The following is a 23,765-nucleotide window of genomic DNA, read 5'->3' on the forward strand; positions in this document are numbered from 1 at the left end:
CTTGGTCAGCCCGAAACAAAGAGGTAAACTGTAGACAGAAGTTGCAGTAGATCCAGTATTTGCCCCCTTCCTGATTTCCTCTATTATTGCGTATATGTCACACTGAATGGTTTCAGATCCTTAGACAAAATGTACTATTAGACAAAGGGAACCAGAGTTAACACAAAGCACATTTTTTTTTTAACTATTTCATTTACTTTAATTACAAATATCAAGGCTGCAGTGCGTACACAGGCCCCACGGTCTGTTATGGAACCCTGACCTGCCAGCACTGACTGTGTGTGGCTGTAATGTTGCCTAAGGAGGGACGGCTTGTGCAGAGGAAGCTCACCCAGGGGCTGGAAACCAGGCCCGCTGGTGCCGAGGGCCGCGATGGCGGACCCAAGGGTCGCGGTGCCGGCGGGACAAGCAGGCGGCGAGGCGGGGCTCTCGTGGCCGCCGCGTCCGGTTAATTTGGAGACGGGCGGAGCCTTGACGGGCCTCTTCTGATTGGCCGGCTGCCATCGGCCGGTGAGGTAAGCTGCCAGGCGGCTGGTCATGTGCAGCGCGCCCATTTGGCCCAGCTGCACCTTGGCCTGGGAGTAAGACTTCCCGTTGACCTGCGGCGTCAATTAAAGCGAGAGAAGACGGCATTAGCGTTACGCTCGGCTTCGTCCTCCTGCACACGAACACCGAAACATCGACGAAGGCCGAGTGTGAGACGCGCGGACGCGGACGGGCACCTCGATGAGCCCTTTGGCGGGGAGGCCGGGCTGCTTCTTCTTGGCGCTGAGGAGGCCCGCGGGCAGGACGTCGGACCAGAAGGGGAAGCCCTTCGCCGCCCTGTCCCGCCTCGGCGCCTCGCGCCGGTCGGAGGGGGGGCTCTCCCCTCCCCTCCCGCGGCTGATGAGCACCTTGTGGGCGACGGGGCCGGCGTCGCCCTCCCGCCCGAGGGCGGGGCCGAAGGGCCGGACGAGGAAGGCCCCGACGCGGAAGGGCCGCGCCAGGTCGCCCTGCGCCGCCCGCTGGCACACGGCGGCCAGGACGGGGCCCCGCTCCGACTCCCAGTCGCACTCCGACAGGACCTCCAGCGTCCGCCGCGGCTCCTCCGGGGCCTGCCGGGGCTCCGGGGCCCGCGCCTTGTCTTTGGGCGGCCTCCTTTCTGTGGGAATTCAGAAAAGGGCCCCGTTTCACACTTTCAGCTTTACGGCGCTTCACAACGAGGCTCACGAAGCGGCTAGCGCTAAGCCAACCGGGGGCGACGTAGCTCAGGAGGTAAGACCGATTGTCTGGCAGTCGGAGGGTTGCCGGTTCAAACCCCGCCCTGGGCGTGTCGAAGTGTCCTTGAGCAAGACACCTAACCCCTAACTGCTCTGGCGAATGAGAGGCATCGATTGTAAAGCGCTTTGGATAAAAGCGCTATATAAATGCAGTCCATTTACCATTTACCATTTACCAACCCCGAATCCACGGTAATTCCCACCAAAATAATATGACAAATGACTGAAAAAAAAAAAAAAAAAAAAAAACATTCACTACCTTCTGTTCTAGCAAACAAAATGACAGCGGCAAAAGGGTGAATCCAAATTCAGTACGTACTTGCTTGTACTGCATTGCTTTTTATAAATAAAACACTAAACTGGCTTACCTGCTGTCAGGTGGACGGAGTAATGGTACGGATCGTCCTCCTGCAATGGGGAATCATGCCAAACGATGCCATGAGGACACACAAAACTCTTATGGACCCACTTTTGGCAGCACAAAAACACAAAGAGCAAAAAGAAAATAGTTTCCTAGCGCCAACATACGCATTTTACAGTGGTGCATCTTAAGGGGCATGCACAAAGTATCAATTATTACACTGACAGACCCATACAGTGGCAAAGGATAAACAGGGGTTCTATAAGCTGTGGTGTATTTCCAGGCATATACAGGCACGGGCGCTGCACAGGTGTAAGCACACACAGTTGTATGGTCCCTTACCTTCCCGCTGCAGAGGACTGACTTGCAGTAGCACAGGGGCCGCTCGGGAGGAGGCTTGCTCATGTAGCCGCGCACTCGGGCGCACGTCATCATGCTCTCGAAGTACAGGTACACCGGATCCTTGTCCTCGTCGCGCACCTGCGGCAGAGAACCCAGGACACTGCTTCACCGGCGCTGAGCACGCGCAAACCCCTCAAGGACTTCACCCGTAAGCTCGAGGCTAACATTCGAAACATCGGTTAAAGCGTCAAACACGGACGTTAAAGCCTTTGCCCCGCCCTGGTAAGGTCAATGTGTGGGTTACATACAGAGAGCAGACAGACGTGATTCTGCAGTAATGATGCGTGCAGTGATGGAGCTGGATGCCACGCCTCCGCGCGCTTCAGGCTCTTACCACAGGGTTCGGGCGGGGCACGTAAGTCCTGAAAGTGGCGGGCTTGGGGACGCGGAAGTCGGCCGAGGGCAGCGGCGCATCGAAGCGGACGGGCGTCGGGACGTACAGGGGCTCCGCATCCACCTCCCCCGCCTTCCTGTTCCACAGCCGGTGCAGGTGAACCGGCAGTTCCACCTCCAACTCCACCTCCGTCTCCGCCTCCAATATGGCTGTGACAATTCAAAGGTGTACCGGTTCGACCAACTTCAACCAATTGTAAGATAACAGTGTTGGAAATTAATGGTACAATATGTAGGACCTTCTATTAAAATGCTTCTGTTTGCGTCACACTCACCAACGAAAAAAGCAATTATTGTGTTTTTAACTGGTTAGGAACTAGGACAGGATTGAAAAAGGAGTGTTTCTGTTCCTCCTGAGAGGGTGGCCTCAGTACCATTTTCAGGTCTCTCACCACTTACCGTACGATAGTCTTTCTCTTTTCCTCTTTTTTTTCTTTTTCTTTTTCTTTTTCTTCTTCTTCTTCCTCTTGCAATACGATGTGGAATCGTCATCTCTCATTTCCAAGGCAACGAGGCCACCCTGCTCAGACTCAAAGTTTGATGGAAACGCCTCTCCTGGTGCTTTCTGGCCAATGACGTCGCCCTGTTTATGCTCAGAGCTTGATGGAAACGCCTCTCCTGGTGCTTTCTGGCCAATGAGGTCACCCTGTTTAGGCTCAGAGCTTGATGGAAACGCCTCTCCTGGTGCTTTCTGGCCAATGAGGTCGCCCTGTTTAGGCTCAGAGTTTGATGGAAACGCCTCTCCTGGTGCTTTCTGGCCAATGAGGTCACCCTGCTCAGGCTCAGAGTTTGATGGAAACGCCTCCCCTGGTGCTTTCTGGCCAATGAGGTCACCCTGCTCAGGCTCAGAGTTTGAGGGAAACGCCTCTCCTGGTGCTTTCTGGCCAATGAGGTCGCCCTGTTTAGGCTCAGAGTTTGATGGAAACGCCTCTCCTGATGCTTTCTGGCCAATGAGGTCACCCTGCTCAGGCTCAGAGTTTGAGGGAAACGCCTCTCCTGGTGTTTTCTGGCCAATGACGTCACCCTGCTCAGAGTTTGATGGAAACGCCTCTCCTGATGCTTTCTGGCCAATGAGGTCACCCGGCTCAGGCGCAGAGTTTGAGGGAAACGCCTCTCCTGGTGCTTTCTGGCCAATGAGGTCGACCTGTTTAGGCTCAGAGTTTAATAGAAACGCCTCTCCTGATGCTTTCTGGCCAATGAGGTCTCCCCGCTCGGGCTCAGGGGGGCTCGTCAGGGAGGGTCTGACGAGAACCATCTTGTGCTTGAGGCAGGAGCAGCCGAACATGCAGGCGGGCTTGCGGCAGTGCGTGACCACCCGCCGCCCCTTGGCCAGGCTGGCGCACACGCAGCCCAGCCGGCAGAAGGCCCGCCTGCAGGGGGGGCTCCACCGCGGGTGGGGCTTGGCGTGCCCTCTGCTCCTCTTCAAAGTGCCCTGGGAACACAGGCGAAATCGGCAGGTCAGCTGACCCCGACGGACACTTACACAAAAGTCTGAATGCAATATGCTATATTCACAAAGACACTTTCACACAAGTAAACAATGGGCATCATTCACGAAACGTGTATGATCACATTTCATTGTAAACTGCGTGTAAGAACATTTCCAGGAACACTTTGGTATTCATAATTTTTTTTCTTATTTATATTTGTTCATGGCGGTTTCCTTTTGCATGAACAAGATTGCGCACACAAGTTTACAAACACTCAGCATTTATCATCTCATACACCTGGGACATGCACAAAAACGAAAGTCTCCGCACATGTCGGGAATCCCATATTGGTATTTCGTAGAAACAGTTTCAAATACAAAAGTAAGAATAATTTAAGAAAGGTTTTGTGAATGAGGCCCATTAAGTCTGTGAACACACCATGTCAAGTTTCACTATTCACCAGTACCAGTGCAGTGTGCTTAGAGACCGAGTTACCTGTGCGGTCAGCAGAGCAGCCAGAGCCCGCTCTGCCCTCTCATTGGTGACGGTGGTCTGGCGATAGCCTTCCCACAATGCCCTGTCCTCCAGGTCCATGAGCTTCAGCATCACTTTGGCGAGCGCGCGCCTCGCCGCGGTGTAGTCCGGCTTCGCGCCGGCCTCCGGGGGGCGGGGCTTGGGAGCGGGCGGGCTCGGGGGCGGGGCCGGCGCTTTCTTAGCGGCCGCCGGGGATTTGGCGGCCGCCTTCGCGCCGTAGGCGGCGGGCAGGAGCCCCTTCGCGCCGGCGAGAGCAGGCGCTTTGGCGGAGGCGGGCCCAACCGTACGTTTGGGTTTGGGTTTGGCCTGGGGGCACGTTGGGAGGGGCTTCACAGGGAGTCCGGGCAGGGGGGCGGGTCTGGGGGCCCGCTTGCTGAGCACGGTGTGCAGGGGGCGGATGTAGCTGCTGCTCTTCGTGGGGAGCTGGTAGAGCACGAGGGGCGGGGAGCTGGGGGCGGAGACTCCGGCCGCCTGCTTGTCCATCAGCGGGGCCTCCCTCTCCAGGTACTCGTCCAGCATGTCGCTGCAGAAGGCCGAACGATTCCGCAGCCCTGTGTCCGCACCCGCATCAGTACCTGCGTCAGCACCTGCGCCCGGCTGTGCATCTGGGGAACCTAAAATAGAATGAAAAGACCGGACATTAAACTTTGTTAGTAGGGGGCTGCTGGTTCATAACACATATTAATAAATCGATTAGAGTGTTCGATTTATAAAGGAACTCAAATTTACAGAGATTATACAAGTGCCGATGATGGCCTGGGTGATTAAAATTGTTCTGTTACATGTAAAAATCTACCTTTTCCCTGGAACAATCCCAAAGCTGTATGACGACCAATCTGGTAGGTATGTGCATGAAAAAAGTCTAATATAATAAATCTAATAATAATGTAAAAGTAATCTAAACGTCACTTTCAAATTCCATCAATAGCGAATCGTTCAAAAACTGAACATGAGGACATTAAATTAGTCTTACCAGAAAGCTTTAAGGGGGATATTTCAGAAGTGACAAACTTTTCTCTCCAGCCTTTAATTTTTGTGAAGTCTTTAGTTTTCCCTGTCCTGGAAAGAAATGGCGCTCCCTCTGACAAGAACAAATTTACACACTGGAATAAATGACTTAAATATATACACATTAGCATATTTATGATTTATTTTCATTTAGTATTAGCATTCATTTGAGCGTTATTAAACGGAGGATTAAATGAATACAGATAAACACTGTATAGATACAGATGCAAATAGATACAAGCACTAAAAACAATGACTAGCAAGATTTATAACAATTATTCATTATTATTCTGATACAATGTCCTCCCTTTTCATCTTTATCACCCTGTAATCATCCCATAATTTGTAATCATCAAATGACACTGCCAAACTCAACAAAGCTCAGCTTGTGACTAGAGGGCCCAGCCTGCGTTGGTGGCGAGAGCCTTTGCCAACAGAGCTACTTGGGAGACGCCCACACATTCACTGTGATGTCATTACAGATGCTGCCATGAATACCTTCACCCTGAGGTAATGGAGGCAGGTCACATCACTCACCTGGTGAAGGCGTAAGGCCAGCATTGACCTCGTCATCCTCAGGGCTAAAGAGGGGCAAGGGGAGGGGTAAACGCACTCCCAAATACTGCAGATCAATTGCTAGAGTCGGGTCCAATAAACTTAACTTCAGCCCAACTGTAGAAGACGAGATTTGCATTAGGGATGGGCGATATAGCGCGGCGATAATTATCGAATGCAACGGTCGTAGTCACCATATAAATGGTCTGGTGGCTTCTCCAGCCAGAAATATATATGTATACTGTACATATATATATATATATATATGTATATAAAACTGACCAGCTGAATGCGGTAAGGAAACCCTGTTAACCTAGGTGTTCTCACAATTTAATGTGTGAATGTGTGTGAGGAATGTGAGGATAGGACAAATTGCTGAAATACCTTCTTGCAGGACTGTGTGTATGACCTGTCTGTGTTTGAGTTTCTGCAGATCCAGCAGGAGGAGATCCTGGAGCCGAGCGATCTTCTCCTCCAAGGTCTCCACTACTTCTGCAGGTAAACATGAACATAGATAAAGACAATCAACTGCAGGAACAATGTAACACCCACAAAACCGATTATAAATTCCTTTCATTACGTATATTTGGAGACTGCTCTGTAGCCAAACATACATACAGCATTAAATATTTTAAGTGTAAAGCTGAAATGAACACATTAATAAATTGAAATGGATTGCAAAATGCATAATACTTCTAATGCACATTTAAAGACCTTGTCATAGAATACACGTTTGTATAAATAATGAAACCACTTTAGACACTTGTGTTATATTGTCAAGGCCATTTCAGGGCCAGTCCAGGTATAAGCATATAAGCATGACATTTGTTTAATATTTTAATTTCTACCTATTTTTTTTGGAGTGGTTTGTTCCTGTAGAGGCACATGCCCTTCTCTGCAGAGTGGTAGGTCCTGAAGATGAGCCCCAAGAGCTTCCTATGGAGAGGAAAAGTGAAACAAGACAATGGAGGTCACTAAACTTAGTGGCACTGCACTGACACTGCAATGAGTTCAGTGTTTAACACTAAATTAGGTTTGTCACAAAACAAACTCCTTAATGCCAAAAATATTTAGTTCTTGTTCACAATGCATAACTCAGATATTATGATTGTTACATTTAGCAGAAAGAGGTCAGTGGTTACTGTTGACATATTTAGTGTATGTAAATACAGAGCTCCGTTACCTTGGAAACGAACGACACAAAGAGCATCCCTTCCACATCCTCCAGGTCAGGCAGCATGGCCGCCTCAACAGGTGGCTCTGGTACCTTCTGTGCACTCACGCCCGATTTCTTCACGTACTTCTTACACTTTCTAGAACGCTTTCTCTTAGACCTCTGTTTCCTCTTCCAGGTGGAAGCAGAGGTGAGTGGTGTTGTTCCAGGAGTGGCTGCCTCCAGGTTTACCTTTCCGCCTGGTGTTGCCTGGCTGCGCAAACTCGCACCTTTACCACTGCGTGCTGACGATGGCTTGGAAACAGGTGTCAGCACGGGGACAGCTGGTGATTGGCTGAATGGGTGTAATGACACGCGGGAATCGGGCGACGATCTCTGGGAAAGGGACAACGATGTGGGGAACGTGGACAAAGGCTCGGATGAGACAGCCGCTGGTTTAGCCTTCGCGGTGGAACCCGTTTCCCTCCGAGGGGCGAGGCCGAGAGCGGGCGTTCCGCAGGGGTCCTCGCACTCCGAGCCGACGGCGGCGTCCGCCTCAGGCGCGGTCGGCCCCTCGAGGGAAGGCCTGTCGGCCATCGCGCGGTCCACCCGCACGGCCGACGTCGCCTCGCCTGCGATGCAGGACTGGTTCTTCAGCCGCGCTTCCCGAGAGACGTCGTCCACAGCCGGCTCCGTCTCCTTCTCTGCATACGCGCCATTTCTCCTCTTGGGATCGACCCTTCTCACCTTCAGCTTGCTATTCCGCTCGGAGCGTACCGCTGGGCTCGGACGTTTTTCACCCCTGAAATGAAAAATGTCGACTTTCTGTTAGACAGTGACATAACTAAGCGTTATTTTAGAGCAGTAACTGACTTTACAGCAGTCCTGTCATGTGTGTGACCTTGACAGGCAGCAAAATTACTAGTGATTACAAACAGTGGGCACTATACATTTTCTCTTTTTAAGAGACTGGAGAACAGTGGGTAAAGCTCCAAAGCAGCTAAACGGTTTGAAAACTACCAATCAAATAAAAACAGTGTTTAACAGCAGAAAGGCCACATTTTTTTTTACTACCTTCTACTGCCCAACATGGATTTCTGCACCCACAGCGACCTAATTTTGAATTCATACATTGCAAAACTATTTTCTTGAAATAAATGACACAACTATATCAATTTCAGCATTTTTATGTCTACATTATAGTGATTTTGTTATACAGGCTAATACTCAAGGAAACTTGAGAGTTATGGCTTATTACAGGCATACTGAGAAAAACACTAAAATGTGCAAAACAAGGTTAAACACACAGACACACACTAAAATATATTATATAACAATAACAGACTTTATTTCAAGAGTGCCTTTCACACAATAAAACAAGTAACTCAAATGAGTTCCATCATATAAAATCATAATATATGACCTCTACTGATTAGCACCAAATCCAAGGAACGTAATTCAGCTTCACCCATAGCTCAAAGGTAGGCTAAATGGTACTGCCAGCCAAGTACCACAATCAGACTGAGCCGGCATGAAACTATCTAGAACCTGGACTAGATTATTTTGACTAAATGACTAAATCTTTGATAAGAAGGCAAGCTAGGCCGACATCAAAGCACACAGCTGGACACGATGCCACATACAAACATGTTTATACATGTATGCTTCAAATTGTTTGTTTGGTGACACTTCACATCAGTGGAGAGCACAAGTTCAGATTCTGCCGTTGTAATCGAAAAACAAGGAAGTACCAACGATTGGCACACCAAACACAGAAAACAGGTTGGTAAGGCAACATAAACTTAGGACAGAAGGATGTCCATGATTTCAAAGTCGCTTTATTTATCGATGCAGCAGAAAGTGCATTGTTGCAGTACTCTGTGGCATATGGTGCTTGGACCTAAGTGGTTATATTTCTACACCAACAATATTGGTATTTTGTAGCCTAATTAGAAATTTAAAATAACGTTAAAAAAAAAGAAAAGTGAATCTGCACATCTTCAATGTTGACGTTATTAAATTCATTTAAGTAAATTAGCCTATATTCACATAATTCTCAATACCATCAGATATAGCCAGTTCTGCTCAATTAGGCTATAGGTGAGTAATTAAATTATTTTTATTTGCATCGCAAATTAGTGCATAAATTTATAAAAGAGCAAATAATCAAAAATAAGCAAAAAAGGATGTTACATTCTCAAAATTACCTATATTAATTACGATCTGGGTAGGGGGGCTAACCAATTTAAACGTTAATTTGAAGCCCCGGTCAACAGATAAGAATGAGCCTCCACTTGAATAAAACCTAAGGCAAAAGCATACCCCAAATGCTCAGGACATTAAATGTTGAAAGACACAGTCACCACGTGACTGTCTATTGAAAATTCCTACAAACATCACATTTTCATCCATAAGTAAATTAGGTTTAATGTCTAATTTATCATTGTTGTTTAAGGGACTTCTTTTTATAATTAGAACACATTCTTAAAGTTAAAAACAGACAATGTACGTCCTGACATTTTAGCACTATTTTCTGAGCCAGAAAAGTCAATTCTTTCACAAAAGCAAGAGCTCATTCAATAAACAGTAGTTTAATTGTAAGAAAAAGTCAGATAGCTTACCTAATGACACTGCCCGTTTGTAAGACAGACTGCACACCATTAAGGAACTCGGCACCAGTGCACACCGTTTGCTGAAGCTCCTGCTCCACAGCCTGATCCAAGTCCTCGCTGGGCCTAAACAGTAACTGCAAGGTTTTCTGTAGGTCCCTTAGCTTGGTGTTGCTGGTCTCGGAGCTGTTGAGCTCCAGGGAGAGGAGGGGGTCTGAAGACTCTGCCCTGGGCCTGGAGAGCTGGGAGAATGGCCCTTCCTCCCGGAAGCCCTTGGCGAAGGGGTTGCAGTTGATCTTCAGCTGCGTGATGCGCAGGTTTTGGTAGGTGGTCACAGCGATGAACTCGGTTTGCGGAAACGTGAACGTCGCGACGTCGGGGCCGCTGAGCTCGATGCCGCCGTCGTCCGTTTCCGCCGGGACCAGGTGCAGCCGCGGCAGGTAGCGGTGCATGGAGTGCAGGATTATGTGGCCCTCCGTGTCCTGGGTGTTGTTGGTCAGTTTCAGCTTATAGAAGGACACGGAGCTCTGGGTCAGGCAATGACCCAGACACGGGGAGTCCGGGTGGATAAACACGCGGTCCAGGACATGAGGCTCTGCCTTCCCGCAGGCTTCCCACTCGCGCCCGTTCCATTTCCAGCGGCTGTTGTCCATGGGCGCGATGTCCATGACCATGACGTAGCGCTTGAGGGGCTCCAGGCCAGCAATGCTGAAGCTGCAGTACGGGAACATGCGGCGGCCCTGCTTGGTCAGGATCATCTCCGTCCTGCAGCCATGGAACTCATTCCACATGTGGCTATTGCGAAGGGTGACCGTCACACCTTTGCAGGTGCTGGTGGCAGAAAGGTCCGACTGCAGGGATGCAGCCTCTACAGTGGACCCCTTGGGGGTCATGGGAGGAAGGCCCTGCGCCGTTACGGCCGGGGTGCCAGGGGCTGCCGAGCTACGGTCCTGATTGGTTAAGAGGATGTCCTGGTCCTGCCCACCGTGGCTGACCTGCCCCGGCTTCAGGATGAAGAAGAGGCTGGGTGGAGTTGTAGTGGAGGGGCTGGGTGTACCAGAAGGTACCTCCTCGTCCTCTTCCTCCTCCTCATCCGCCATTACAACGCCACTCTCCACAGAGGTCATGACACTGCTAGATCTTCAATTCAAGGCCCTCACCTTCACCTGTCTGTTTATTCAAACAACATTCTGGGAAGAAAACATTTGTAAAGTGTGTAAATACATATTTTAAGCATGTGGCTCATATTTCAATTGTGAGCAAGTAGCTATACCAGACATTTATTAAGCCAGCTTGAAGCCTAACTTAAAATGCGAGCCAAGTAGTTTGCTTGCTGCCTAGCCTGCTACCTAACTGGGTTCTTAACTGCATTGCTAGAAATGTATACGGTGTCTACTTAGTCATTTAACAAACGAAGCAATTGGATAACCATCTTGCTAACTGGCCAAGAAGGACATCTAGCTAGTGCCTTCTGAACAAGGGCTATTTCACAATAATACAATGACACTCAGAAGCACATTACACTTTCAAATGTACAAGTATTTTGACTGCAGTGTCAAAGCAAATATATGCATTTCATTAGCACAAGCTGCAGCCACAGACTGCAAGAGCATCTTAAAGATGTTACTGTGCTCAAGTACAGGAATGAACTGTACTTGTAGTGTAATGCAGTTTATTGAGCTTTCAGAAAACTAAAACTAAGGTAACTTGGTTTGAACAAAAACCAGCATGCAGACCAGCCCTCCAGGGACCAGAGTTGTGTACCCCTGCTTTAAACCAGTCAATAAATTCTGGTAATAGTACTATGAAACAAACAGTACAAGCGATCCCACTCCGTAAATTGGCCTGTGTACACACTGGACTGTAGAGAACAGCACATGAAACATTTAGCAATATTTTTTTTTTATATAGATAATTAGACTATTAATTTAAATTCTTAATTAATGCAAAGAATTAAGTCATAGTATTCAAACATGTCCCATGTTGTATAGAAAGTCTTTGAGATTACAATGAGACAAATATATTGTTTTTAACATTTTCGCAGGTCAAACTGCAGCTCTCGAAAGTAGAGGCGAGTAGGCCAAAAATGGACAGAAAATGGACACTTTGTCCATTATTTTCTTAATGATGGTTGCTGTATTTTTTTTCTAAAAGTCAACCAATGGTCATTACTCCAAGGTTACATTATGGATGTCAAATATCTGAAAGATCTGAGGGGGGCCATTTTATCCTGGAATTGAAAGGGGGCCATTTTATCCTGGAATGACCTGTCACACTAACTCAAACACATGTTGCCATCAGAAACACTTTAATAATAAAATACATTGATCAATAAACTTGAATAAAGCAAAACTGATTTATGTATCCAGGTGTGTGGTTTTCATGATCACTGAATTTCATTAGTGTATTTTCATTGAACTGACTGGCACTCATGGTTTCAAATCGAATCAGAGATGGTTAAAATCACTCCCCGAGATACTGAGGACTGGAGCCAGACAGCCTGCAATCCTAAAATGTGTTGCACCACAGTGTTGATAACCAAACTCAACACCCTTTATAAGAGTAAAACAGTAAAACGTAATCAATTTTGAAATGGGAAACAAAGAGACATTTTTACTTTCCCATTTTCTAAAATTTGGGCCCATGTTTTTTTCTTTATTTTTTTCCCCCATTGGAAGTTCCCTTCATTAACATTCCCAGAGAATGTAGTGATATCATCTTCTGTGTTAAGTAAGACTTGTTTGAGTACGGTGCACTGTATGGCTCCCAAAACAAGACTGCGGGGGTGGCAGTGTTGCATTATTGTCCAGGAACTGGGCTTGTAACTCAAAGGTTGCAGGTTTGATTACCAGATGGGAGAACTGAACCTAAAAGAGGACAGTGCCACTGTATCCTTGAAAAGGGTACTTAATATGAATTGCTGCAATAAAAATATCCAGTTGTATAAATTAATTGTATGCAATCTGGGTTGGTATTCGGATAAAAGCATCTACTAAAATGTAGAAATATAAATGCATGAAGAGCAAAGCCTTTACTGTGGCACTGATTCCAAGTGCAAGGACTCATACTTGGAGGGGTTTCCCACTGTACATGTATATTGTCCAGGTATCAATATAATGTCAAATACTGTATGAGTATATGCAATGCACCGAGTGATATTAAACTTACAAGACTCTCAGTGTAGCCGTTTGTCTAAAATTTCAACCATTTATGCTTATGCATTTCCATAATATTAGCTATAGGTAACGTAACTGCCTGCATATGATCTTAGATCGACCTATTCTGAATTATTACCAACTTGCTAACGAACTGCAGTGCCGAATGTTAACTAACGCCACAAAACTTAAATTGCTCTAAGGTGTATGATAAATAAAAGCAATGGAGCAAGCTAGCTAAGGTCCAACCCATATCAGAGTTGCAACATAAAAAACACTTTGCTTCTGTTGCAATGAGCGACAACGTTCGATGCTCTGACAAGTCTGCAACAGAATTCCACGTCACTGACACTTAGCCAGCTTCCTCAGAAAGACAGGTATATTGTTATTCTAACTAAACTCATTTCTACACGGATGCTAACGAATGAAATTCCAAAGCCACCGAAAACCTAAAAAACCCCAAACTTATTTTTTTTAAAGACTAAGGCTTCGAATACTTGAAGTCAATGCGCAGAGCTTTTCAACGACTTTGAGGACAAGCCACGCGCGTTCATGACGACACCATTCTCAATGGCGCGATTCCACAGCCAGCACGAAGAGAGCAAGAGAGTCCAACTCGGGCTGTTTCGTACTTTACAGAAGAAGGGCACATTCAATCCCCTCCACCAACACATGAAAATGCAACGGGCATGTTACCTTTTCCAGTCCAGAAAGGGCCATAAACATTGTCCAATGTTGTTTTGGAGTCGGCGCGTACTTTCGTCTCTCTCTTCCCCCGCTTCCAAACACCTAAACCAGACTCACCCAGATGGAAAGCACATGCGTGCTCCTAGAGAATGACGTCAGAGTCCTCGCTGTAGCACGCTGACGTTCAGTTTTTTCTACGGTCTATGGTTCAACCGCGCAAACTCTCCGAGACGGATTCAACCAACTTTTTTAGTATTCAACGAACAGTCCACGGACTCAAATGCAATAGGCTCAAATGCGTCACATGTGGCATAGAGACCAATGATAGCCACAGGCGGTGTGAGTCCGATTAATTAAGTCTGCCGAAAATGATAGATTATTCAATTCATGTTTTTAGTTGAAGTTCTGCTGTTTAAACAGTTATTTAACCATATACCTGTAACTTTTGAATGTAATACACATTTGAGTGGAACAAAACGGAAGGATTAACCAAAAAATGTGGAAAGACTGCCGCTACACACGCTGCTAGGAGCCCTTCACATTCAGAAAATAATCATCATAACATCATGCTACTTGTTTTTAGTGTGAGGCTTTCACCTATCACCTAATACACAGTAGGCTAGTTGCGCTACAACATCATAGTTTTAACAGTATTCTGCCCCTGAACAGTAGCCTACTGTAAATGTATTTCAACAAATTTACTCTTTTGTAGTGCTATCTATCTCTCTATCTCTCTCTCTCTCTCTTTTTTTTTTTTTTTTGGAATCGATTAGGCGTCATTATGTTTTTTTCTCTTTAGGCAGTGAAATAGCAATAATTAATAAATAAACTAATGACGTGTTCATTAGTTCTGACTGAAAACGCTTGATTCTATGCAGTATGCACTTCAACATGGGCTAGGTACGGGAAAATATTGCACTTGTTAAGTTGTATCTATCAGTTTACTTAATGTTGTATCAACCAGCTATATTCCAGTGATATATTCTGTGGTGAAAAAAGGAAATGAAACGCCATATAGGCGTTCAGGTGAAAACCCAGCTGAAGTTTGTTGAAAGGTGAATTTCCTAGCCGACTAGGGTGTAGGCAGTCTGGGTAAATCCCAAACTACATTATATTTGGGTAATCCTAGTCTGTTTATGTCAAAATGTGTATCTACCTAGATTTCCACCCCTGTATATATATATATATATATATATATATATATATATATATATATATATATATATATATACAGTATATCCGTCTAGATTCCGGCTTTTGTTCATTGGGATACTTCTTTACTCCAGACCTGTATAGGCTAGCAAAGTGGGAAGAGGCGCACATGCATTTTTAGGAATTTTTACGTTTTATTGAGCTATCTTTCACAGTGAGGTCATTTTCAGAGGAGCAAAAACAATTAGGCTACATCAGCATTACCCCATCCTTCCGTACCTTGTGTTTTGCACTTTTATTTTCAAGACCTGTCACAATCTGACGAAACAGTGGAGTGGGGGTTTAATTATTTATTATTATAAAATTTTTATTTAGTTCTTTTTTTACATTTAGAATTTTTTAAATAGAGAAAACAAACAGTCGCTGGAGGTGAGGGATTCAACCAGTGAACTGGACAGTAATTAGCTGAATCCAGGTAACTCCATAAGAACGTATGACTCTAAGATACTAGGGTGCACAGAAACAATAAACAATAACATATTTGAGATTAAACAAAAAGGCATAATCAATGAAGATAAAGATTAATGAGAAGTTGGATTCATATTCTGTTGTCATGCATATATTTTTAAAATTAGTTACTTTAACATTAATGACATGCTTGCAATATATTATATACAGGTTGGTGAGGAGCTACATAATTTTTTATCAGTTCTGGCATAAGGAAGCACATATTAATGATAATAATCTGCAATAAAATACCTGCAGCACTAGACTTCCATGTGTGCTGGTCCTACTTTCCACTTCAGCAAAAGCGCTTTGGAGAGAACAAGTTATTTCCTGTGCCGTAGACATAGGGACTGAGGGTGGAGTAAGTGGTGGCGATTAAGAATTCTGTCTGATCCCAGTAGAGGAAGGTGTAGGGGTCTATAGCCAGATGCAGTACCAGGTAAATCGTCCAGTCCAGCTGAAAGATAGTCATGGCTGCCAGTATTGCAATGGTGCTCCGCTGGAAACTGGAGGTCTTACGAGTGGTGATGGAGGAGTTGAAAGACTGGGTAGGCGCAGTTTTCCTCTGGAGCAGCAGGGTCCTGAGGATGAGGCTGCTGGTTAACGTGACTACACAGAGAGGCAGCAGAATGCAGATGAACAGAAAGCAGTACTTGTAGACCTTGTTTAGGGCTGGGCAGTTGTTCTTGGGACACTGGAAGAAATCCAGGGGGCAAGAGCCGGTGTCGGTGTAGTTGGACATGTGGTGGTCCATGTTCATGGCGTAGGTGGGCATCCCGAACATGATGGCCAGCAGCACACAGGCCCCACTCACCCCCATCGCCACGGGAACACTGTCCAGCAGGATGGGCAAATTAACCCGTTTCTCCGCATCTCGCAGCTTCTGGTAGCGGAAGATGCTGATTAGCATGGTGAAGAGGATAGTGGTGACCTCACCAAATACTGTCAGGAACTTCATAGTGTTGCAGACCACCATGCGCATAGTCAAGTTCTCAGCGCTGGAAAATAAATCATATGCGTCAATGATGATGATGCTCTCCATGTTAGAAATGGCCAGTCCCAGCAACAGGATCTCATAGGTCTTAAGATGTTTTGAGGTTTTTAAGATAGACATCATCAGGATGATATTTCCTATCATCCCAATGACGGAGATCAGGAACCTGATAATAACGAGCTCAATCTTTACTTCCTCTTTGGTTTTCATCTGTCTAGAACTACAGAGATACCTTTCACAACACCTCTCCTTCACCACCTAGACAGGTTACCCCTCAAATTTTCACCTCAAGGACCTGAAGCCTTGCTGTTGTCATGTTATCAGAAGCATGTGACCCTGAAGAGCTGTTTGCTCTTTTTTTTTCATGAGGAGCTATTCGCAGTTTAATTGGCATGTTCACTTAGCGTGACAGGGGAGCAAAAAAATCAGAGGAGTGGAGAATGCCTAATTCCTCTTGGAGTCACACAGGAAGAGGCTTTATGTCATTGTGCATTGAACAAGGAAACAAATAAAAAATCTAAATACTCTGCACTGAGAGTGAGCGACACACACACTCTCTCTCTCACACACACACACACACGTGCATTTTAGCTGAGTGAGGTTTGACGAGTTCTTCTCTACTCCACAGCCACTGTGGCCACCACTTGTAAGAGCAGGATTTAATGAGAGTGTTCTTTAGTGTCAGGAATGTCATGCCTTGTTGATCTGATTTGTAAATGAGTCTTTACACCTTTGCTCCTGTCATACTAGTACCCCACAGGATTATTTTCCTCCATTCTTTCCTCCAAACTATGATATCCTTATTTAAGTCTGCACTGTCACCGATAATGATAATTAAACAGGCACATGTGTTATAGTTTTTATTTTTTTTTTGTTGCACTGAGATGATATAAATGCAAGTGTTTATTTTGGAAAAGACCAATTATGTTATTTCTTACCAATGTTTGTTTGGACAAATATTGCACATTTATCAGAAGACCAAACTGTTTATAAGCTGCAGGATCTTCAGTATGACGCTAGCGCTAGCTGTGTGGCATATTCCACTGGAGCGTAATGCATAGATGGCCCAGAGCTGATCACAGCACTCCATCATGCCCCATCTTGTTTGTATGAGTCAAAGTCACAGGAGTCCTCCACCGTGCACTCCGCAAGGCCTTGTTAGTGTCAGTATGGGGCACCTATGTTCCACTCTAATGTGCTCTGTAAGAGCTTCATTATGAATCCCTCCTTCAGTGTTTGAAAAAAAACGACTTATTGTTCGCTGGTGCCTATGTCTGTGTGGAAACAAACTGTGCCAATGTGCTGAATTCCACCTGGACAGAAATGGGTCAAAGAGTCATGTGATTGACCTATAAATGCACAGGGCCACACCACTGAAGAAGACCCCATAATAACATATGGCTACATTACTATATAGGGTCAGTTGGGATATTTTCCTATTATTTTCATATTTCTTAGTATTAAAAGCTGCAAAACACTGCTTGATTAAACTTAAGCTAAATCTTCATTGTTTTGTTACACAATTTTATTTGATTGTATAAAATAATCTAATTCTTGTAAGTGCCAAATCAAAGAAGGGAATTTATATGTCTCTGAGGTTGGAATTGCGGCTAGAAGAGGCATTGATCAGCCAGCAGGGGCACTCTCTCTCCCAGACCAAACAAAAAGGGGCACAACCAACTGAGAAAGGGGAACCGTGCTGTAGAAGGTAGCATCCTTTACTATTAAGGATTCAGTGGTACTTTCTAAAACTATAGGAGTGCAACTGTGGTGGCCTTGTCAAATTATCGCAAAAATTATCTCCCTACAAAAAGACTCCCCACATCTGGCCAACTAATCATCCCCAATGTCCAATTTACAAAATACCATGTATTCTCTATGTCAAATTGACACAATCCCTTGAACTCCCTATTAGCCACGTTGACTCCACAGTGCAAAAGAGAGTTGAGTTTTCAGTTGAATCAACCTGGTTTTATAAAAATGAAATATAAAAATTTAACAAAATGATCAGAACGCCATGCCACTCCAAAATTCCATTGGTAAAGGCTCCAGTGCTTCCGTTCTGTGTTCATTAATAAAATCTTTTTTGGACTATCTGGAAATTATAATTCATGGCCACTAGGGGTCAATGTGTATCCCTGTATTTCAGATGAGTGTTGTTGCCTATTATGTCCACTAGGAGGAGAGAACTATTAAAGGTGAGCCATGTACAAGACAGCAGATTATCAGTGGTTCAAATTTGATGAATGCCTCTGAAAAACTAGATCTTCATTTTAAATATAGCAATTTAATGCTTGAGGAATAGGGAAGAGCTGGTTCATGCTCAGTTTCTGGATATGTCTGGTTAAATAAGCATATTTTCAAATGAGACATGTTGTTATTTTCATAATTATATGGGGGGCAGGCACACAAGCGGGTATGGGGGTTTAGGAACGTTCTCTCTAGCTCATCTCACCAGAGTGGCTGTTTTTTAATTTAAGTCCATACTTATTGGTATGGACTTATGAGTCCTCATATATCAGAGCAGAATAACCTGGAGACAAGTGCGTAAAATATTAGGTATGCTAAATTATTTTTAAGTACTGTAGTCATAGCAATATATTCAAACTGAAAAGTGAACTGGAAGCAGGTGGTGTTGCATTCTTTAAGAAACCTGCAGCACAACTAACTGAGCTAATTAAATTCTGAACACGTAACCTAAATCCAATAAGTGCCAAATTAACAGAAATGTCAGCTTATTGCCAAAGGTTCTTCTCTCCCTGCTGTCCTTTCTGTTAATATACAGCAATTAAAATCCTCAAGGGCTAATTTCCTTCCTGATAAGCTGATTATATTGTAGCTGTAATAGATAACCCTGGATAGGGCAGAACATTAATCTTAGCATTTGGTGCACTAGTCTATTCAACGGATTAGCTATGCTCTTTTTTTCTTTGGAAAGTACCATTTGAAGAAAAAATCCCACGCTTAGATATAGAGCATTATTTGCACGTATTTATGTAATTATCCTTAGACCTAAACCCTAACCCAAACACAGGTTTTTATTTGTAAATGGATCCAAACCTACGGTTGATTTCTGTGTTCATAGATGTTGTCTCCAAGGGTCGCTCAGAAGCTGGGTCTCCAGACTGGCTAAGCGCAGCCAGCAGTGTCCGGCCAGACTTACAGGCTTTTAATCTGTGATTTAATTACATCACTCATCTTCGGAGGAGAGGTCCACCTGCCAGTGCAGATCTCCGCATACTCACGGTGAGCACGTAGCGCTGCTGCACACGCAGTTCAGATCGTGGGGACATCACTCGCGCAGCCTGGGGACCATGGAGAACGAAGACGGCATGGCATCAGCACAGGAACCCGGCCGGAGCAGTGTCCTGGACGAGACCTCCCACTCCCACGCGCTTCTCGCCCCCGAGATCAGCTTCGCCATGGGTCAGTGTTACTAAGGGAACACGGTGGTCGCTGTGCCGAGGAGGGGGGGGGGGGGGGGTTTGAAGTCCCCGTTAGGGAGGAATATATTGAAATGCATTGTAAGTGTGTGGACTATTTTTCAAATATAATAAATATAAACATGATTCACAGCAGTGTAATATATTTCAATATTTGAAAAGGAGAAAAGTCACATTTTTCATAATATATTGCAAAGTGGTGCACAATCTTTGTAATATATTTTGTTTTCAAGTCTATTCAGATTCTGTAAGGGCCAGACCAGGGGTTATAAAGAAGTTCAAGCTTAAAGTATGACTGCTGTTTTTGTATTTTATTCTTCAATCATGTGGCCTGTGTTTCACTTACTTTCTCTCTGACTGGTGTACCTGTAGTTAGACACAGAGCATGTTTTATTAAGTCAGGATTTAATTTTGTATAGTTATCTTAAGATGCAGAATGCGCAAATACAGATTCAGATGGGGGCGAGGCATATATGCATGTACTATAACAATCACAATATTTCTTAAATGGTAGAGTATGTGGTTATTGTCCAGTCGGAGGAAAGTATAGTATTCATGTATGGAGAAATATATTAGTTAAATTGGCTTTGAGTTGTAATGACCACTGCATGTTACCGTATGCAATGGCTCTGTTTATCCCACCTAATGAGGGCTAATAATCCCCTACAGCCTTGGGATTAAAACCTATTTTAATCTCCATCCTCGAGTATAACGTTGGAAAGCTGTCAGAAAAGCAGATGGGACCACACACTCTGCCCAGACTTTGATGAAAAAGAGCCTGTCTGCTAGCTATACTCGCACAGTCAGAGGTCTTTACTCAAACAGAGCATCTGTTCATTGTACTCATACAGTCAGTCGGAACTACTCAATGTATTCTGAGTTGTTCACTACACTGAAATACTCACTATATATATATATATATGGGCAGAGCATCACTGTTCACTGTACTCAACATTAAAATTACTGTTCTATTCAAATAGTCAGAGTTGTTTGCTGTATTCATATGGTCCGATGATGGCTGCTCGCTATATGGTTGCTGCACTCATACCAAAAGTTACCAGTGCAGTAACTGCCAACAAACATAATGACATGTTATTACCTACACCACATAGAAAACCCGATAGCGTGCCTCGCTAATGCCAAGCAGGATTAAGAAGGCAAATAAGGGGCAAAAGTACCCAGGTAAACAGGCTGTGCCTTTCAAAGGATTACATAACATGTACACGTACTGTAGATCTCAAGTCTCACGCGCCAGGTGTGAGACTCACAGGTTGACGATTCACGTCACGCTCACATGCCTAGGTTCGAAATATCTCATGCATTTCAATGAGCCTCCACCGGGGTGGATCTTAATATTTTAGATGGTGAATTTTATTTCATTGTGTCACTCTCCTCCCCCCAATCCCCTTTGTTGGACAGCTGATCTCAATCTCAACTAGTTACCTCCAAATCCAAAAATGTGCCTTAAATTTGTTCCCTAGCAATTTTGAATTGGTTTTTCAAACTTGTGTTTGAGGTCTGTGTAGACCTCAAACACACAGTGCACTGTAGCTCATATTGAACATGCATGGGGTGCCCAGTAGCTGATACTGCACGTACAGACTGCCTTGTAGCTGATACTGTACATGCACAGAGTGCACTGTAGCTCATATAATACAAATACACAGAGCACAGAGTGCACTGTAGCTCTTACTCTACATAAACAGAGTAGTTCATACCATACACACAAGAGTGCACTGTAGCTCCCATTCTGGCTGGTTAATTTGTCACAGTAGAGATCAGGGACAAGTGTGACCCTTGGAAAGAACAGGTTGTAAAGGCTGCTTGCACAAATTATATCCTGTAACTTTTACCTGGGTTTATGGTGCTTGGTGAGTATAGGGGACACAGCCTTGATGTGCCTTCATGAGGGAAAGCAAGCCAAGCTAAAAAACCCTGGGCTATGCATCTACTGATAAATCAAACTGTTGGACAAAGTATGGAGCCTGTACCCTTCTTGATTTGAATTAAATACTTTACAAAGAATAAATATAATGAAGAAACTTTGTGCTATAGCATAAACATGCACAAGACTCATATGGTATGTAGTTTGTATGGGTAGTAAAACTGTATTACAAGATGCAGTTTGCACTGCGGGAATGAGAACAATACCAATGTAAAAACAGATCCAAAGAAAGAAGAGTACATCATATGTATTAATAGAGACCTGTTGTCAAGGCCGGGCTTGACACAGTGTTGGATTATATCCGTCTATCAACAACTTGACCACCCCTTTGCTGTTTTACAGGGTTTAACTCACTATGTCTCTCTTCCAATGTGCTGGCAGATGACAGCGTATCTGCGGCCAGTGGAATGGATGTATCGGACCGCCTGTCCACCCTCGAGCAGCGGGTTCAGATGCAGGAGGACGAGCTGCAGATGCTGAAGTCAGTGCTGGCAGACCTGCTGCGGAGGCTCAGCCTCTCCGAAGAGAGACAGGCTACCGTCACCAAGAAGGGAGCAGCCAAAGGTGACACCTACAGTCCCCATTAATACCACCTCACTCATAACTTACACCTGGGCTGTTCAGTCTTATCCAAAAAGGGCTGGTGTGGGTGCAGGTTTTTTGCTTCAGCCCAGCACTATGACACCTGATTCAACTGATTAACAAATTGTGGTGTATAATTGTATAAACATGATTGACAGGCAGAGAGCTATCCTGATTAGTTGTTAAGATACAGGTGCAGTGAAGTTTAGAGTGGCTTATTTCAGAGCCTGGGGTAGATATCTGCTGGGATGTGAAGAAATTGCAACCAAATATTAAATAAAATAATACTAAAATATGTACATACTGCACCTTTAATAAGTGTAGAGAAAAAAAATCTGGAACTTAAAAATAAAACTCATTTTCAACAACTATAATTGTTGTCACACTCAGTTTAAGAACTCACGAATTACACTTTAATGTGTACCACCTCATCTTTCACACCATGTGCACTTCATCATAACCCCAGAGGCTGGCTATGGTATAAGGTCATTCAACTTCTCATCCTCTACTTCCTGTCTCACAGCCAAGCCCATGATGCAAGCCCGGAGCCCTGGATCCACGGCTACCAGCAGCACCGTCCTACCAAAGAGACCCAGCACTGCCCCAACTCCCTCCTGTCCCAGAAAAACCCCCTCTGCACTAGCAACCAAGAAGTACAAGCCCCCGTCAAAATAATATATTATCTGAGGACATGTGTAATTCAACTCTCAGTTACTCAGCTGTGAGAACACGGCTGATACTGATGCAGTGATTTCAGTGTGAGAACATCAGTATTATTGCAGTCCTTTAGTGATTTTGTTCAACAGTGTAATGTTAACTAAACAATCTATATAAATACTATGTATATTATTATTATTATTATTATTATTATTATTATTATTATAGCAGTCTGTAGCTGCATGTTAAAACACAATGTTTTGCTGTTTACTGCATCAGCTTCTTTGGTTTCATAAATGGAAATGATACACTGTATGTTCAGCTAGCACATATTTCAAATTAAGGTTTCATTTATGGAAGAATATTTTCTGACCTGAGTGGTACATGAATGCAAAAAGTGAATGCGATCTTCTGTGTCTCTAACTGTAAAGAGGGAGTTCCTCAGAGCATACGGCCACTCAGACACACAGAGAGAGCAGCAGTTATAGCGTTTCCACGGGGACCGGCCCAAGGTAGCCGTGGCAACCAGTCAGTATTTTCCTCATATGTGGCCAGCTTTTGCAAATGTTTTGATGTGGCCAAAACATAATTTTTTTTACACTCCATGAAAATACAATGTTTTTAGAGTTACTGGAAGAATAAGTTTTATTTAAGATTTGTACCAATACCAGCACAGAAATACAAACTACAGTCCCCTTTTCTAGAGCTCAAATCTACTTCCTATGATTCTTATAGTTCCAAAGTATATTTCATTATGTTAGCTAGTCCTATTTATAATCAAATACTGATTTGAAACTTATTTATCAAAAATCTCAATTTGAACAGATTCAATTTCATTATTTAGGTGCCAGTCACAGATTTTTAGCACATAACTCATTTTGCCCAAGCTGGTAACATACAGTATGATAACATCATGTTGAGCGTGGTGTGCTCAAGGAT

General features: G+C 44.5%; 3 protein-coding genes across 3 annotated transcripts; 1 reads left to right on the forward strand and 2 right to left on the reverse strand.

The window, feature by feature from the left end:
* Positions 1 to 5: 5 nt before the first annotated feature.
* Positions 6 to 13,713, reverse strand: LOC118230196 (MAX gene-associated protein-like). Its single transcript, XM_035423009.1, has 15 exons — positions 13,556 to 13,713; positions 9,717 to 10,894; positions 7,126 to 7,897; positions 6,791 to 6,878; positions 6,327 to 6,434; positions 5,925 to 6,059; positions 5,353 to 5,460; positions 4,341 to 4,993; positions 2,815 to 3,847; positions 2,357 to 2,565; positions 1,963 to 2,100; positions 1,628 to 1,667; positions 723 to 1,141; positions 332 to 599; positions 6 to 28 (listed from the first exon to the last, which is right to left on the reverse strand). The coding sequence occupies exons 2-15, from the start codon at positions 10,829 to 10,831 to the stop codon at positions 6 to 8; spliced, it is 5,109 nt and encodes a 1,702-aa protein (XP_035278900.1). The 5' UTR covers positions 10,832 to 10,894; positions 13,556 to 13,713.
* A 1,669-nt stretch (positions 13,714 to 15,382) lies between these two features.
* On the reverse strand, positions 15,383 to 16,409 carry LOC118230197. The gene has a single exon (XM_035423010.1). It carries the CDS (start codon positions 16,407 to 16,409, stop codon positions 15,501 to 15,503), a length of 909 nt encoding a protein of 302 aa, XP_035278901.1. The 3' UTR covers positions 15,383 to 15,500.
* Positions 16,410 to 19,513: 3,104 nt separating this feature from the next.
* Positions 19,514 to 22,844, forward strand: LOC118230198 (echinoderm microtubule-associated protein-like 1). Its single transcript, XM_035423011.1, has 3 exons — positions 19,514 to 19,625; positions 21,969 to 22,151; positions 22,693 to 22,844. The coding sequence occupies exons 1-3, from the start codon at positions 19,514 to 19,516 to the stop codon at positions 22,842 to 22,844; spliced, it is 447 nt and encodes a 148-aa protein (XP_035278902.1).
* Positions 22,845 to 23,765: the final 921 nt, after the last annotated feature.

The sequence above is a fragment of the Anguilla anguilla genome, chromosome 6 (assembly GCF_013347855.1).
Source record: "Anguilla anguilla isolate fAngAng1 chromosome 6, fAngAng1.pri, whole genome shotgun sequence".
Taxonomy (NCBI): domain Eukaryota; kingdom Metazoa; phylum Chordata; class Actinopteri; order Anguilliformes; family Anguillidae; genus Anguilla; species Anguilla anguilla.